The sequence below is a fragment of the Trachinotus anak genome, unplaced genomic scaffold, assembly GCF_046630095.1.
Source record: "Trachinotus anak isolate AG129_WGS33_773 ecotype Australia unplaced genomic scaffold, CSIRO_AGI_Tana_v1 ptg000002l, whole genome shotgun sequence".
NCBI classification, from domain to species: domain Eukaryota; kingdom Metazoa; phylum Chordata; class Actinopteri; order Carangiformes; family Carangidae; genus Trachinotus; species Trachinotus anak.
The window spans coordinates 12,281,617-12,298,630 of NW_027273853.1; the positions used below are offsets into that span (position 1 = coordinate 12,281,617).

General features: G+C 40.8%; 1 protein-coding gene across 1 annotated transcript; it reads left to right on the forward strand.

The window, feature by feature from the left end:
- Positions 1-5,658: 5,658 nt before the first annotated feature.
- On the forward strand, positions 5,659-16,697 carry cunh15orf39 (chromosome unknown C15orf39 homolog). The gene is made up of 3 exons (XM_071498159.1): positions 5,659-6,041; positions 9,262-12,532; positions 14,717-16,697. The coding sequence occupies exons 2-3, from the start codon at positions 9,304-9,306 to the stop codon at positions 15,814-15,816; spliced, it is 4,329 nt and encodes a 1,442-aa protein (XP_071354260.1). The 5' UTR covers positions 5,659-6,041; positions 9,262-9,303; the 3' UTR covers positions 15,817-16,697.
- The last annotated feature ends 317 nt before the right edge of the window (positions 16,698-17,014 follow it).

Below are 17,014 nucleotides of genomic sequence, written 5' to 3' on the forward strand. Positions count from 1 at the left end.
TCCAACACTGAAAATGCTTATTATATATGTCTTTGTCTTTCCTGTTTAAAGGAAGTTAGCAAAGAATGGTGCCTTACTGCCACCCTTTTGAAAAAGGGTGAGGTTGAATGGAGAAACAGTTGGATAATCCTGGTTCATGATATGCTCCACTTAATACAGATGTTGTTATACTGGTCATATTTTTGTGGTTAGTCAAATTAACGTATAAATACAAAGTAACAACTTCATTGAGGTTCAGATAGTCTACCTGCTTGTAATTCCAGGGCTGTTATCAGAATGGGATAAATACCGTCTGTATCAAAGGTAAAATGTGTAAAATGTGTAAATTAAACTTAAAAATTAAGTTTTGTTTTATTTTCTCAAATGATAGACCGGTCAAGGCAGATGGTTGCCTACCCTGAATCGGGTTCTGCTTGAGGTTTCTGCCTCTTAAAAGGAAGTTTTTCATCGCCAGTGTCACCAAGTGCTTGCTCATGGTGGGAATTGTTGGGTCTCTGTAAATATTATTACAGAGAGTAAAGTCTAGACCTGGTCTATTTGAAAAGTGCCTTGAGATAACTTCTGTTGTGTTCCGGCGCTATGTAAATAAAAATGGACCTGACTTGATTTTTTTTTTTTTTTCCCCATTATGCTTCACAAAATGAAGGTCACAAATGTGGTTTTGTATGTCATTGTGAGATCAGTTTTCATCAGCAATAACTGGCATACTTTCACATACCATACAGTATATAGAGAACATAGATGTTTGCTTTGCTCAAAGCAACACACTCGATGTAACTCAGCAAGGTGGTCATTATACAATTTAAAAAAAAAAAAAAAAAAAAAAAAAAAAAAGAAAGAAAAGAAAAACATTAAATGCATGTGCTTATTGTGCCATCAATTTCACTGTGAACATTTTCTTATTTTAGTCAGTAGTAGGTATCATGGTGCCTATGGGGTTAATTATTTGAGACAAATGAGCGGAAAATCTTCCCACAAGGCAGTTTGACAGACTGGCTTTTCTGATCAGCAAACATACACTTTTGAAGGAAACACCAAGGGTTGGTAGATGTTCCAAAGTGCTTTTTACCAAATGCTTTTTTATCATGACTGAAAGTACCAAAGGTAAAAAGTGATGAAATCCACAGTTCACATTAGCGTTAGACATGTTTATCTTTGTTAAAACCCACCATCTCCTAACAGTGAAACGTACCAGTCTGGATTGTGTCAAGGAACCGAACTAGACAATGGCTTGTTTATACCGTATCGGTGAGAAGACGCAGACTGTAACAACTGTCTTACTTGTAATAAACTGAACCTTGTTGGGTGGCAATATTGGAGGTTTGTCTCCTCTGTAACATTATTGTTTAGGAAACATAACACACATTTTAGACTAGAGTTCAAGATATTGTAGTATCTGAAGTTCTATATGTTATGTGACTTTATGGGTTTGGTATGTTTAGCTAGGGGTCCCGTGGTCAAAAAGATTTAAGGGCCTTAGCTAAGAGGCTCTAGGTCAAAAGGTCTAGGTGTCATTGGGAGATGGATAACTCCCTCATCTTATGTAATGAAGCCCTTTTTTATTTATAGGAACCATATGTTTTACCTTAGGTTCACGAAAACAACCAACCTATATAAGCGGGTAGTTGGAGCTGTTATTCAGAGGAGATTCATGTTGGCTTCGACTCCTCTCTCAGGCAATCCATGGTGCTTGATTTGATGCTGGACTTCTTTGTAATAAACCTCTTTATGCAAGCAAGACGGTGTCAGCGGAGTTTCCTTCATCATCTTCACATCATCGCTGTTTAATAAACAACAATATAAATACTCACGCATTGTCATCCACAGACCAAAAACTGTTGACAAGAACATAACAGCTTGACATTCACAAGCACAGTCTTAATTAGTGCTGTTAGTATGAAGGTGATCATTAAAATTATTTTCTTATTGTCTTTCAGCTTTTACAAATTTATGGCACTCTTCAAAAAAGTGCTCCTGATAAACCCATCGCTGGTGAATCATTAATTTTATTCGTCAAACTGTAAACTTAATTCCAAAACGCTGATATCTCTCTCTGCTGTGAGAGTGAGTCCTTCCTTTATATCCAACATTTAGACATTTGTACTGCTCATGTTTTTTTTTTCTTTATGCTGTCCAGATAGTTATGTTTTATCTTGGTTTATCTGTGTTCCCACCAAATCCAAGGGAAGCGGGGGAAATTTGGTTTGCAAATAACCGGGGGCATGGTTTCTGTTCAGTAGTCGAGGTTGTAGCACATGGAGCCGTGTGAATGGCTCTCCAAATGAGAAGCATCCTTCCCTGAGCCATAACTTGTCCTGCTGCTATTGGCTGCTTTGTGCTTCTGTTAATGAGGCCAGAGGCACATTACATCAGCCACGCCGGTGAGGGGAGTGTCATTGCAGCCTTGACAGCACTGTGGGAGTGTGCAGCATGCAGGTGTGCCCAAAGGGAATAAACACCATGTTCTCACAGCTATGGTGAAATCACTAAAACTGCAGATAGGCTGTAGTCAGAGGCAGGGTGAACTAATCAAAGCTTTGCTTTTCAAGACCAAACATACTAATCATCTCCACTGTGACTTGATTTCCTGTTTATCAAAAGATGTTTACATCAAGATGTTTCTGAACAGTGTGACAAATAATATTATCATACTCTCTCTCTCATATGCTCTATCAAACCTCTGTTTTTTGTTGTGAATCCCACAGTTTATAAAAGGAATACTATTGAAAACAAAGGCTTACAAAGCTAAACATAACAGACGATAAAGCTTGAAGTCTGCAAGAAACTGACCCTGCAGCATACCAGCTCATCACATAACAATCTGATCATTTTATTGCGATCAAGAGACCAAGAACAAGACAACCACACAACCAGCACGCAAGAGCAACACAATGTAGACACAATCTAGAATGACTCAAATCAATAACAGGAAGTAAAAGAAACATCTAATTGCAAAGTTTTATTAGCATGCAGCTCCAGCTTTTTATCGAGAAAAGTACTTTGTTTATCAAAGTGAATTTAAGATTTTTTTTTTTTTTTTTACCCAGTAGTGTATTTGCAATAAGGAATTTTTGGAGTTACCACTTTACTGTGCTATGATAGATTGTTGAAAGTTAACCTGCTGCAGCTTAAGTTAAATATTATAGCCTGAGTGGAACCATGTGTAGTATGAGTAGATTTGTTAATTGCACTGAACTTGAGGTGGAAAGCTGCAGTGGAGTGACTCTGAAAATGAAATATATACACATGCTACCTGAGCAGCGAGCGTTTAAAAAAAGCAAAGTCAGCCATCCACATTACTCAGTGCATACTTTTCATAGTGAGTACGTTCTACAGTATACTCCACAAACATGGGATGGCAAATATGCATTACACCTATATGATATCTTGTTGTCTGTGATAACATGTGCACGGTCGGGTGCACATGCATCTCATGTGTCTGATGCAACTTGAGCAGTCTCTAGGTGCAAAGTGTATTTTCTGGCCTCTGGGAATGTTCGCCTGTGTTTCATCAGAAACTACATCCTGAGAGATCAGCTGCTCTGCTCCCTGTGTCACCACAACTCACTTCATTGACTCTCAGATGTTTAAAAGTGGTAAACACCTTGTGGATTCACTCAGGAGCAAGTAGAAATCAATGAGGTGCACTTCTCTCACGAGTCGATATATTGTACCTTTTATGTTCATTATATTATGTGTAGGCCTAGTTTCTATACATATTGTACTGTATGTTACACAATAAGCAATTATAAAATTGTGTCTCTGCCATTAGAAATATTATGTCAGCACTATGTGATTGTGTGTATATCTGAGAATTTACAGTAAACTGACTTATAAAAGCCTCTTGAAATAAAAGCCTCTTGAAATTTACATCCGACTTTTTTCACCCACACTTTTACTTCTCAGTTTTACCACAACTACTCATTGCAACTCCTCTCCACCCTCTGAACAGAAAATATAAGCCACGTTGATAGCCCCAGGACAGACAAACCCTTCTTTGAGCTGATTTGTTTACCATATAAACGGTTAGAACCATCAGCTAAGCGTTAAATATGAATTATCATGTATTTATTTTTATTAGATATTTAACAGAAGGAAGTTTCACAGAGAGAGATAATCTTCAACAGAATGATGCTGGCAGCTCTGCATATGCTGCTGATATTTATGAGTATCAGGAAATAAGAGGAAGCAGGTCACTTTAAATGAAACAGATAATCAAATTTTCTCCTCATTCTGTCTAATCATTCACTGACTTAACGACTAGCAACAGGTCCATGAGGTGTTTCAGGGTATATGAGAATATCTCATATACCCTATTTTTTTTTTTTTTTTGCAGTTTTCTATCTGTTAATGCTGCACTGCCTGTCTGTGTCTGTTTCCCTTTCCAGTTTAGAAATATCTTTCTAACAGCCGACTCCAATACTGTATGTGTTTAATGCATCATTTGCCTTCTATGTTTGAACATCTGTGTTGCTGTACCCATATGGCACACTTTTAGCCCCTTGATGCCTTGTGTTGGTTAGCCTGAAGCTGTAATGCCATGGTAACTGGAAATAGGGGAGATGTGAGAGCGCTCTGTGGGGAAACGTCCCTGCCTTCTCTCCTCAGCCAAACCCCTCGATGAGCATCTCTTTACCTGCAAAGCCTCAGAGACGGATGGAAGCCACCAACTTGTCGAGACTAAACTGTGGCAGCCCCACGGGACGCACAAATTAGACTCCAACTCACGGGTGAAGAGGGACCGGTATGATGCAAGTGCAACAAGAAATGAACTCATTCAGAGGGTAAATCAAGTGGAAGAATTTAGGTTGGTGATGATCTGATTAAAGTACTAGGCATGCTGTGAAGTGAAACGCCGCTACTTCACTAGTACTATTACAGTGTAAAGTAATTGTGTCTGCCACTGCTCATGGACAAACTGAAATGTAGGTCATGAGCGATGAGAAGAGGTAAAACAGTGTGGCTGAGATAATGACTGACCTGATTTCAACTTTAGTCAACTGAGGTCAACCATTAACTACATTAGGATGAGGTCAACAAACGGTGAATCTGTACTAGAGCTTTCCTTCATCGCAGTATTTTGCCTTCACAAACACTTTATATATGTCAGACTCATCCTTAACCCTCTTGTTTTGTAGTTCAGTAAATGTTTTACTTTACTATTTTTTAACATTCTACAGCACTGCCTCTGTCATGAAGCAAGACTAACAATGGTGTTTTTCAAGGGAAACGTCTCATCATGCTGTCATCAGACTACCATGAAATTCATTTTCTTGCCGCAGATATCATTACAGATGTGTTCCCCTGGTCCTCAACTTTCTCTGTGCCTTATTCTTCACCAAAAAATTATGCATAGAGAGGAAAGGATGGAAATTGGTGCATGCAAAAGACTTCGGATTAACTACTAATTAGGTGATACCCCCCCACCCCACACACACACACACACACACACACACACACCAAGACACAGACACACACCCTTCCATTGAGGACAGGGACCGAAACTCTGGTTTGGGAACAGCAGAGAGAGGAGTAAAACCTAACTCTATAGAAAAATCAGTAATTCAAGCAATAGTTATCTGTCAATGAATGAAAAAAACAAACAAACAAAAAAAAAAAAACAACAACAACCACACACCACTAGGTTATTTGTTGCGTCAGCAGAAGCATGCAAGCTGGCAGCCGGACGTTAGGACACAGCCAATAAAAGTGAGCAAGTCGGCCGCAAGAAAACATCACATGTGTAGAAAACAAGCCGCGAACAGACAGAGGGTGTGACTCCGCCTATTGATCAAAGACCATCCTCCTCCTCCCCTTTTGTCTTTTCTCCGGTTTGTTAACTTCTCCAAAAGCAGCGTGGACCTCGGGCGAGCCGCTCAGACCTCCCGGCAGGCCACCGTGGGATTTCTTTTTTCCCTCTTGGCGCGTCCGGGCTTGACAAGTCCACTAACGAGAGGAGAAACGGGCTCTTCCCTCTTTCCTTGGCAGCTGTGTTTCATGGAGTCTTTGTGGAAATCATCAATTGTCACCGCAGCAGCGAGGTAAGAAAACTTATGAACTGCTCAGTCATCATGCGTCTGAATTAACGACGGATTATGAGACAGGAAGGAGGAAGAGAGAGAGAGAGAGAGAGAGAGAGAGGTGGGGGGGGGGGCAAATGGTATCACAGGCATGAGCGTGTCCTCCAGGAAAGCGTGTGAAACTATTTCATGTCGCCAGATCGATCCGTGCGTCCGTCGCAAGCATTTGAAGCGGTGCTGATTTGTTGTTGTTGTTGTTTTTTTTTTCTTTCTTTCTTTTGAACCCACAGGGTGGTTTTTAGTTGGCTTTGTCGTGCTTTGTGACGCCTGTGTGGAAATCACTAGCACTACGTCTGTCAGCCGAGCTCTGTATCATATTAAAGTTATTAATTTGAGCAGCTGTTTGTGGAGGCAGGGCAGCGAGTTCGTGTTTTCATGTTACCGTGACTGTAACTATACTGTAAGAAAAAGAAAAAACTTCTTTGCAAAGTTTAAGTTCCGTTTTTTTGTTGTTTTTTTTTTATGCCTGGACGTGAGACTTTTTTTTTTTTTTTTTTTTTTTTTACTTTGAGACCAACTTACGGAAGCTGATGATTTTTTTTTTTCATGTCATGTGAACACGCTGATATCTTCCAACCTTCCTCGCTCTGGCAGACTCATCATTTATCCAACAAATGATGAATAACTCTGAGACGAGCTGGAATGAAGTGATGTACACACTCTTGAGGCTCAGCCTGTCAGATGAGGCGGTTTGCTTTCGGAAGTCACCCACTCCCCATCACCCTTGCCCTACAGATCTGGGAGTGCGGACACACACACACACACACACACACACACACACATACAGTGTGCGGCTTTCAGACCGTTGAAAACACCTCTGCGCAGTTTCCTCCATGCACACAAACCACACTCTCCTCGCTGTACGCAGATAAGCCATCGCTCTGTACTTTTCTGAGAGGTGTCAACAGGATGAGGAGATCAAATCTGCTGGTATTGGCACGGGCCTGACTTTAGTCTTAATGAGGCCCATGTGGGGCCACAGTGTTGAGTTCACTAACCGTTCACCATAGCCTATATGTAACATTATTATTATTATTATTATTATTGTAGCATTAATATAATCATACAGTTTTCTAGATGTCTGGGTTCATAGGAGCTGATACAGCTGTTTCAACATATATTGACAGATGTTATGCTCTGAACTTGGCTGCCTGTCAACGGACAGCAGGGCTATTTTGCACTATGATCTGTTAGGTTTTTTTTGGTGGGGGTGGGGGGGGGGGTAAAGTGGAGGGGACTATCCACCAATGGGAGAACATGGCCGATAATAAAAGTTACCAATAAAAAAAAAAAAAAAAAAAAAGCCTGTACTATTAATGCTGTTGCTGTAATTTTTTTTTGGGCACAGATATTCAGGTCATCTTTCTCTCTCTCCTCTTACAAGATGATTGTGTTGTGCTGCCTTCTGGAGCCTGTTGGAGAAGCCAAAATTAGGAGATGAGCACGCAGTAATATTGTGATAATGGGTAAATGCAGGGACAGCTTGGATTTTCACTGATGTTGAAGTTGCCATAAAGTGTGCACAGATATTATCTATCTGAAATAATCTGATCAATGGGCATACTAATTGATAATGAAAATAATTGTTAGTTGCACCCCAATATAAAATACTAGCTTCTAATAACATACTACATTTCTAATGCTACTGTGATCCTCAGATAAAGTAAATTTACTTGTAATGCATGTTCACATAAGTTTTGATATACTTGACAGGTTATGTGAGGATATTATGAGAAGCAGAGCAGTGGTTGGAGTGTTAGTGGATGGGCTGTGATGGCTAAGTCTCTAAAAAAAATCTGTCAAAATTAAACATTTAAAATGGTCAAATCCCAACCTTCCACATTTTATATTTGCCATGAGACTGGGCATAAATATTGGTATCAGCCCACTCTTCTTGAAGACATTGAGTCTGACATGTGCTCTGTTTTTCACAAGTGCTTTAATAGACCATGATGGGACCAGAGATTGCTGACACAAATCTCTTTTTCCATAAGTTCTAATGTCTTCACACACGCTGCATCGCTTTAAGAAGAGCTCCAGTTGCAGAACAAGACAGAGAACTTAAGAAAAAAGAAGACAATACAAAGAACAGAAACACTTCTATATCTTTGCTTAGAAAGGTTAGATTCATGTTGTTTTCTAGTAATTGTTGTGGACTAACTGATTGGACTAACAGGTCATGAAGTAGCACAGAAATTATATGTTGATTAATTGATTGGTTGATTGACAGAAAATTAATTGATAGCTTTTTTTTTTTTTTTTTTAATAATTGATTCATATATTCAGTCACTTTTTCAAGCATTTACTGACCACAACTATTTTTGGGACAAAATGAGACATCTGAAGGCATCATAGTTTGTTCTGGAAAATTGTGATTGACAAAGTAATCAGCAGATGTCTTGAAAAGGAAAATAACAGTTAAGTTGCACCCTTTCATTGGAGAAGTGTGTGAAAAAGGAACTATGGTATGACTGAGGGCTTGTGGTGAAAAAATACAGAATAGAAACATAGTCTGCTGTAGTGTTGGGTCTATAAACTACTGCGAACTATCTGTCAGATAAGGTGATAAGTTGAGCCTTTTTGATGTGACCGTGATAACACCTTCAGACATCGGAAATAGGTCATAGCAACACCTTTGAAATGCATCAAATAGGACTCAGATATATCACAATAATTCAGTCACATTGTAGTTCTCGTATTTGTAGCTGTGGCCTTGAAGTGAAGACTGCTTTCAGTCTCACATGGATATTAGGTTACCACCATAACCAGTAATGCTGGAGGCTGCACCACCAGAGCTAGTTTGTTTATTGCAACATGTGGCAACCATCACATTAGCTGTCTTTAGGAAACTGACCTCATTCTTAGCATTGCACAAGTGTTACTTCCTTGTTGTGTTGCACTTTTCTTCCACCAGAGTGCTCTTGCTGATAAGTGTATATGTAACATACATGTGATAAGCCACAAGACCTGTCAAGGATAAGAAACGGCCTTAAGCTAGCTGCTACCTACTCCTTTTTAAGTGTGAAAAGTTTGTATTTTTCTCTAAGTATCCTGCCACCTCAGTCTGGTGCCAGAGTGTATTCAGTCTAATTAAAGGGATGGATCTCTTGAAATCTTTCATAAATATTGAATGAATTAAAAAATGAATGCCAGTGACTAATTGTTGTTTTTATATTCTTAGATCTGGAGCCATATTAGTGCACCATCATAACAAAGTTACTACATGATGAGCAGCCAGTCAATGCAGCCCCTCATTGACCCAGTGTTTCAAAGCAAGATGCCATTATATGACGGGACTATAGCAGCCACAGGACTATCAAAGCCAGAAAAAATGTCTGGTTTCCTGGATAAGCATACACTGCAGTACAGCGGGTCTTACTTTACTTATGAACCCAGAGGAAAGGATGGAGCAGGATTCACACCACCTTGGAGCAACTCAAAGACTTCTCTGCTGGATGGCAGAAGTCCTATGAGTCACCTCTCTGGCATGGAGGGACAGAACCGCATACTTTATAGGCAAGACAGCAATTCTTCAGAGGAAGGACATTGTCATTCTTCCTCTCGGTGTCACACCCCAGTAAAACAGGGCTTTACCATATACACTAAAAGTCCTGGTATCAGCAGTCCTACAGCTGCTACCTCAGTAGCTGTTAGAAAACAAAAAACTGGAGGGGAGACTTCATCTCCTCCATCTGAAAACTCTGTTTACCTAGCAATTCCAAGGCCAGTTTACAGACATAACCCCTGCTGTAATGAACTGGGCTGTGTGATAGGACAACGATACAGTGTGGAGCATGGCTCTCCGAGAATACCAAACACTGTATATGAGCACGACTGGATGCAAACTGATGCTCACTACACTCAGAGGAAGGCACAAGACAAACTGCTGCAACAGAGAGGTTTACGGTTTGAGTCCCATGCAGAACCAGTGAAGAGGATGACTCTGGAGACATACAGCCCAAGTACAGCAAGGACTTTGCCTCCTATGATTGACCCAAACTATAGCAGTTACCCCTGCACCCCAACTCGCACACTGTTTGGTTCTTTAAGTGAGCAGAGTCAGCGGTTGCAGGCTTCCCCCAGAGGCTACTCTGGCCTATACCCCTCCCATCCTACATATGAGCATATGACCTCAGAGGTTTATCAGGAACGCTCTCCCATGTCCAAATATGGCCAGCTAACACAGCACCCAGTGTTTTACTACCCCCAGGCAAATGAGGAGGTACAAAACAGCACGCGGTGTAAAAATATTGGCAGTAAGCAGAGAGAAGATGTCCCTGTTATTCTTAAACACACAATCTCAAACCCCCGGGAGCATTACATAGTGCCACAGTCGCTTCATGGTGAAATTCCTTTGACTTTGCCTAACACTGAAATGCTTCCAAATCATTCCTTTATGCAAGGTTTTGACTATCCATGTTATGCATTCCCTAAATTTCATTTAAACACAAGCCAAATAAGAGCGTCCCTAAAAAGGCAACACGCGTCGCCTAGTTTTCACACTAATAGCGTAAATGTTTCCCCATCCAGCCAACACAATCACCCCTTGGCCTCTGCAACCAATCTACATAAGGACAAACCCAACACAAGCCTGCATTTTGACCAGCCACAACCTCCCTCACCATTCCTACATTTGGACCAAACCAGTCCTACCAGATGTATAAGCCAACCTGGCGTCTCACCACCCAGCATACAAATGAACAGATTTTTTTCCCCACTCTCCAGCCTGCACCTCGACCGACACATCCTTCCACCAGCTGGCTTAAACATGAACAGACTCATGAACTATTCCTCCTGTGAAGCCCAGGTTACATGCCCGAAACAGTCAAAAGACCTTCCTGTTTCCCCAGCAGCATTTCTGCCCCGGTCACCCACTCACAGTTCAGATCACATCCACACAGCTGTAACCAACAGCGCAAATGTCAGAAAAATTATTTATCCCCCTTCAGTTGCAACAGGAAATAAATACAATGGTCCTACGTCCAGTTCAGGCACCACTGTTCTTAAAGGGCGCCTGAAGAGAAGTTTTTCTCACTCATCTCCACCAACCAAAATAAAAGAAGAGGGTCAGGATTTATGTGAAGTGGAACCTATTAAGAAACGACAAAAGGTGGAAATGGAGAATGTCCAAGTAGGAAATAAAACCGACTCACCTCCTATGCCAGTCATTGACAATGTCTTCAGTCTGGCGCCATACCAAGCATACCTGCAGGCCTCAGGAGTGTTATTTCCAGGCAGAGTACCTCAAAGAACCATCCAGTCCTCTGAGGACTGTGAAGTAAAAACCAAGCTGGACATCAAAGAGAAAAGGCCAGATCGAGATGAGCAGCAGTCTGTTGTCTGTCCAGTTCCCAAAGAAATCTGCCCAGACACTCCTTCAGAGAAGCCCGTTGTAGAAATCTTTGAACCCAAAAATATTAAAGTGGAAAAAGTAGATGCATCAGACACAGACAACACTGTAGAGTCTCCTGTTAGTCAGACGGACTGCAGCAAAGTCACAATCAAAAAAGAACCTGTAGAGACTAGTTCATCTGACAGTGGGCCCATGTGGGTGATAAATAAATGTGAACCTGACGAACCTGAAAGTAAACCCTCACTGGCAGATGAAAATGGCACTTCAGATGAGTCCAAACCTGTTGAGTCGACTGCACAGATGAATTCGTCTTCTCAGGGTGATGCATGCACACTGCACGAACCGGTGGCCAGCCTCCAATCCAAACCGATTACTCCACCTCAACCATCTGAGAGAAAGCTAAATTTCAAAAACATTCCTCCCCAGTGTTTGAAACTTTCCACCTACAAAATCATTCTGCCTGATATGAAGCATCCCGCTCCCGTTCAACCCTCAGAGAACCCACCTGCACAGCCAATAACTGATTTCATATCAAACCTAGAGCTCCCAATTCCAGTCCGCAAGCACTTCCTTGAGTTGCACCATTCCCTCTGCAAGCTGGTATCCAAATCTGTGTCGTCCTCTTCAGAGCAGGAGCTCAGAACCTGGTTGTCTCAGTTGGAACTGACTGAATCTGCATCTCCATCAACCAAAGTCCAGAAAGTGTCGTGTTTGTTGGGGGTAAAAGCCCGAGAAGTGTGGCTCAATGAGGAGATCAAGTCAGCGCTCCATAAGGTCCTTGAGAGGCTGAGAGAGTACACCACCCAGAAACGCTGTCCTTTTCCACACGTCATGCGAACAGGGGCGGTGTTCCTCCCCATGCTGGTGATGAAGGAGCTGCTGTTTCCAATGGTGCAGGGCCACTTCATCGACCAGGTCCTGCAGGAGCACAAAGTGGAGCTGCGGCCCACTACGCTCTCCGAAGAGAAGATCCTCATCCAGCTACATAAACGAGCCTGCTCCTCCCGGCTCAGGAGACTGATGTCCCTCAAACACCTGCCTGATATCTATGCTGACGTGGTCAACCTTTTGTACTACGCCTGTGTCTGCAAACATCTGGGTGAGTGCATGTTCACTTCAGACTTATTTTAGTCTTTTTTTTCCAAATTAGTGGTATTATGGCATTTTGTCTCTCTTGGTACTGTCAAGCCAGACAAATTAGAGGTGTTACGATAAGCAACACTTGTGTTAATTACCCCTCATGGTGCATGTTGGACACCACCTCTTATGACTAACGCTGAAGTAAACAAATGTTTATGAAGGAGACAGGAAATGGATGGGTAATGGACACTTCTTTTAGGGGCATGTATATACAAACTGAAGGCTTTTAAAATAGGACGAGACTACTTCTGTTTTTCAGTGCTAAGACTACAATTCATTTTATCAGCACAGTCAGTCACGTAGTCAGTCATGAGTGAAAAGTGGGTCTCACTGTTCTCACTTCTCACTGTTACTTATGATAGATCGTAGTACACACTAAAATTCATATGATACTTCAGATGTAAATCCTTGTTTCTTGACAAATGCTTCGAAAGATTATACCTCTAGTTTGATAATGTACAACATGACTGCCAAAGGAACAGCATTTCCTGCCTTTCCTTGCAGATTTCTGGAAATCCCCCTTGGCTAGATGGTGTGATTTACTGATTCTTTTGGATTATATTATAAAAGCATTATATTTTGACTTTTAACTGTTTTCTAGTTTTTCCCTCAAACAGTCTTTTAGTAATCTATTTTCTGCATTATCGGCCCTTTTGTAAAGAACAAATCAAAATAAACAATACATTTTCAATATAAAATCCATTTATTTTTTACAGAATCAACTTCACCTGATGCCCAAAAGAGAGTCCAGGTATATTTTTTTGTGTTGTCCCTCAATCTCACTATTCTTCACTTTTTTTTCCTGATTAGAAAGCAGGAATAATTTCTGCTAGCTTTCAATAACAAATCAAAAGAAGTTGCATGATTATGGGTGGGTGGAGGGAAGGGTGCTGAGCTGGAAAACTGAAACTGACTTTCATGATTTCTTTTTTTGTTTTTGTTTTTTGTTAGCATTAGTAGACCTCTTGAAGAATGTAAGGCAGGCTGGTGGATCACACTGCCAGAGGAAGGAAGTGACAGGCAGCGCACAGGGGGATTAGACTGTGCACGGGCACATTTTGAGCCCTTTGGACTGGAGAGAAGTTCATGTTTTGAGAAAATGGTGATCATCATCTTGTCACCGTCTGTGCTGTCATAGAGAGAAGTGGGATTAAATGAGAGCAGTTGTGAAAAAGATTTATTGTCCCCGTGTGTTTAACGGACAAGGCTGGTGATGTTCTGTTTTGTGTTAAAAAGAGCAAAATGTGTTATTCTGTCATTCAATATTTTGATTTTCCCAGCTTTTCTGTGACTCTGAGCCCCAAGCCAATTTCAATTCATGCTAATGTTTACCCACTTAAATAAGTTATATCAGGCTTTGGCTGCATAGGCAATGCTTGTTAGAAAGTCTAATTCATTGTTTGTTTTTGTGCTGTCACTGGATTTGTTGACAATGAGACGAATATAGAACATCACCTGACTTGTCCTTAATTTTTTTTCTTTTTACTTTGTGTCTTTTGACAGTTATTATTTTATTTGGCACAAGAATTTGCTAACTCAACTGGGTTTAAATGAAATTTCCGTTCACTGCTGACTTTATTAACAGTTCACATGGTTTGGGAGCATTTGACTTTGGTATCTGAACATTTCCCTTGTCCTACTCTTGCCTCAATGCTGTTAGTCCCTGACTGATAGCATCCCTTGTAGCAGCTGACTTTTTCCCAGCCTTTGTGTTTACACCCACAGCTTCCCTTCTGTCTTTGTGGAAAGGGTGTTTTATTGTGCATGATCATGTTGTCTGATCATCATATCTGCTGATATTAATAGAATAGGTTCCCATCGTTCTTGTGTGCTGAATGAGCACTATGGGAGGGTTGATTTGTCAGCCTGTGTGGGAGTGTTGGACTTTGCAGATGCTAGCTGGCTTTTTATGATTCATCTCTTGGGAAACAAGTGTTGTTTTTTTTTTCTTTTTTGAACCCCAAATCCTGAACATCCCTCTCTGGCTTGCTGTCCAAATGCTTTCCCTGATCACTAACTAAATTCTATAAACTCTTTATCTCTTACATTCCTATTTTGTCAGAATACTTTTAAAAAAAATAAATCTGGCATATTTTTGTATTTATTTTGACCTCTCTTCATTATTGTATCCTCTGTGTTGCAGGATTAGATATGGATGATCCTGCTAGCAGAGAAAAAGATGACAGTAGTGAGGAGACTTCTGTATTTTCAGACATCCCTGCCTCACCGGTCTCACCCCAAGAGCCACACCCCCAGAGACATCGAGTGGACCAGGAAACAAAATCACATTTGAACAGGAATGGAACAAAAAGCAGGGTAAAGAGCAGCTCGAAGCGCATGTTTCTGGACAACAGTTTGTCAGATGAGGAAGAGCCAGATGACACAGGAAAGACCGTAAATGGACTTGTGTTGAATGAATTTTTCAAGACAAACTTGACTGCCAATCACTCTGAGGAGACTGAGAACAGAGGAAGTGATGGTATGGGAGTAGAGCAGGATTCTTCATTCATTCCACAAAGCCCAACTTCTGACAATTCATGGATGTGTCCTTTGACCTTTGACGAGCTTTCTCCATCACCCAGTGATACAGAAACGCAGAAACCCTCCTGTCTGCAGTCTGGTAGTCAGTCCTCAGGACCAGAAAACTCTCTGGTTAGATCCAAGAATTGTTCAGGCATGATTCTTAAACTGAGGAGGATGTTTAGCAAAGGTCTTAACAGAAAAAAGGCCCGCTACCAAGCAGTGTTTGCTGATGCTTCCCTCTCACAGACTGAGGATTTGAAGGGAGAGGTGAGCAGTGAGACGGACCATCACAGGAGGACGCCCAAAATAACCCACAGGTGGCAGAGAACAGGCAGCTTCTCTCACACCTTAAGACCCCTCAGTAGCTCTTCTAAAAGAAAAAGCAGATCACTCTTAAAGATCAAATACTGTCCCTACTTGTCTGCCTGCCACAGCTCTGAACACAGAAGGCGATGGGTCCTGCGTTCGGCTGTCCAGACAGCTCGGAGGGCCATGAGGTTGTACTACCCAGACCTGGTGGGAAAGAAGATCCACCATTTGTATGAAGAAGAGGACAAATCAGAAGTGTGGTATAGAGGAGAGGTGCTGCGTATCCACGAGGCCCACACCAACCCTCTTAAGACTATATTTGAGGTCCGGTATGACAGTGAGCCAGAATGGAAGTACTACCTAGAGCTGCTGACAGACTATAAAAAAGGCTGGCTCAAAATTGAAGACTAATTTCCTCATTCCAATGATGCTATGCCAGTCTTGTTATTGGTCATGCCAGGGTGTAATGACTGTTTTGAATTGCTTCCTTTTACTGTTTTTTTTTTTTGAAAATAACAGGCTGAAAAGCCCTAAATGTTTGTCTGGCACACTCTTCTTTAGGTATGGATTGTATGCAGCATCCTGTAGATATTTTTAAGCTCTTATCATCTATCAACAGCTTTTCTGGTTTATTCACCATTTAGATTGTGGTTATGTGTGGCCTTACTGTGCTTAATTTAAATAAAAACATGCCTAACACTTAAACATACCTCAGTCTTTTGTTTTTTTAAATCATTTTAACTGTAAGCAAATATTAAGTTATGCATTTGTTTAGGTCATCATTATCCACTTTTCTGGTTAAAAAATTTAGTAGTATATTTGCTAGTAAGACAAAAAAAAAAAAAAAAAAACCCAGCAAATGACAAGAAGAAATTTTAAGCGATTCACTGTCAAACAGTGTATATAGGTTTACAGTAAGAGTGCCAGTCTTGTATATAATTATAGCAGAGTGATTTCATTTTTTTTCCCCCAAACGCTGATGATTGTGGTTGGTGTTTTTCTATGAGTAGCTGAAGCTAGTCAGGCATTTATGTAGTTCTGTTCTAAGTTGCTCAAGAGGTCTTTGATAACACACAGGCTGAGATGTTCCTATGACAGTGTCTTTATCAATCACTGTCAAACTTTAAAACTTTCACCTCAGATCGTATTTGAATTTTATATCATTTTCTAAGAGTTCTGCAGACTGAATTGTTTAAATATTATTTACTGTTGTCTTAAATGTTTGTAATGATTCCATGTTTTGTCATATTGTTGAAATGGTGTTTCTCCTCAAAATACATTATTTTTCACTACTTCATGTATGTTTGTTTTTCTCTTATCTCATACCAGAGTTCCACAGGATTTCTTGAATATCAAAGCTGAATTTCACATACAGCTAAATCTGTCCCACTGACCATGCAATCACATCATTTGTGGTTAACATGGTGCAGAGTCATTCTAACCCAGTGTCTTTGTCCCCATCCAGTGGCACAATTTTTAGTTGCAAATTCCCTTTTAAACTATTGAAAATGCTTTTTATTTGAAAAGTATGTGCGGGCAATGGTCCAGCTTGCACAAGTGACAGAATACACAGTGGTAGCCTTCTTAAGGACACAGTGTAAAAATACAT

Bases quoted from the DNA above. Each gene is read 5' to 3' on its own strand.
- cunh15orf39 (XM_071498159.1), top strand. From the start codon at position 9,304: ATGATGAGCAGCCAGTCAATGCAGCCCCTCATTGACCCAGTGTTTCAA. The intron at 12,533-14,716 runs GTGAGTGCATGT...TCTGTGTTGCAG, and splicing joins CTGTGTCTGCAAACATCTGG to GATTAGATATGGATGATCCT.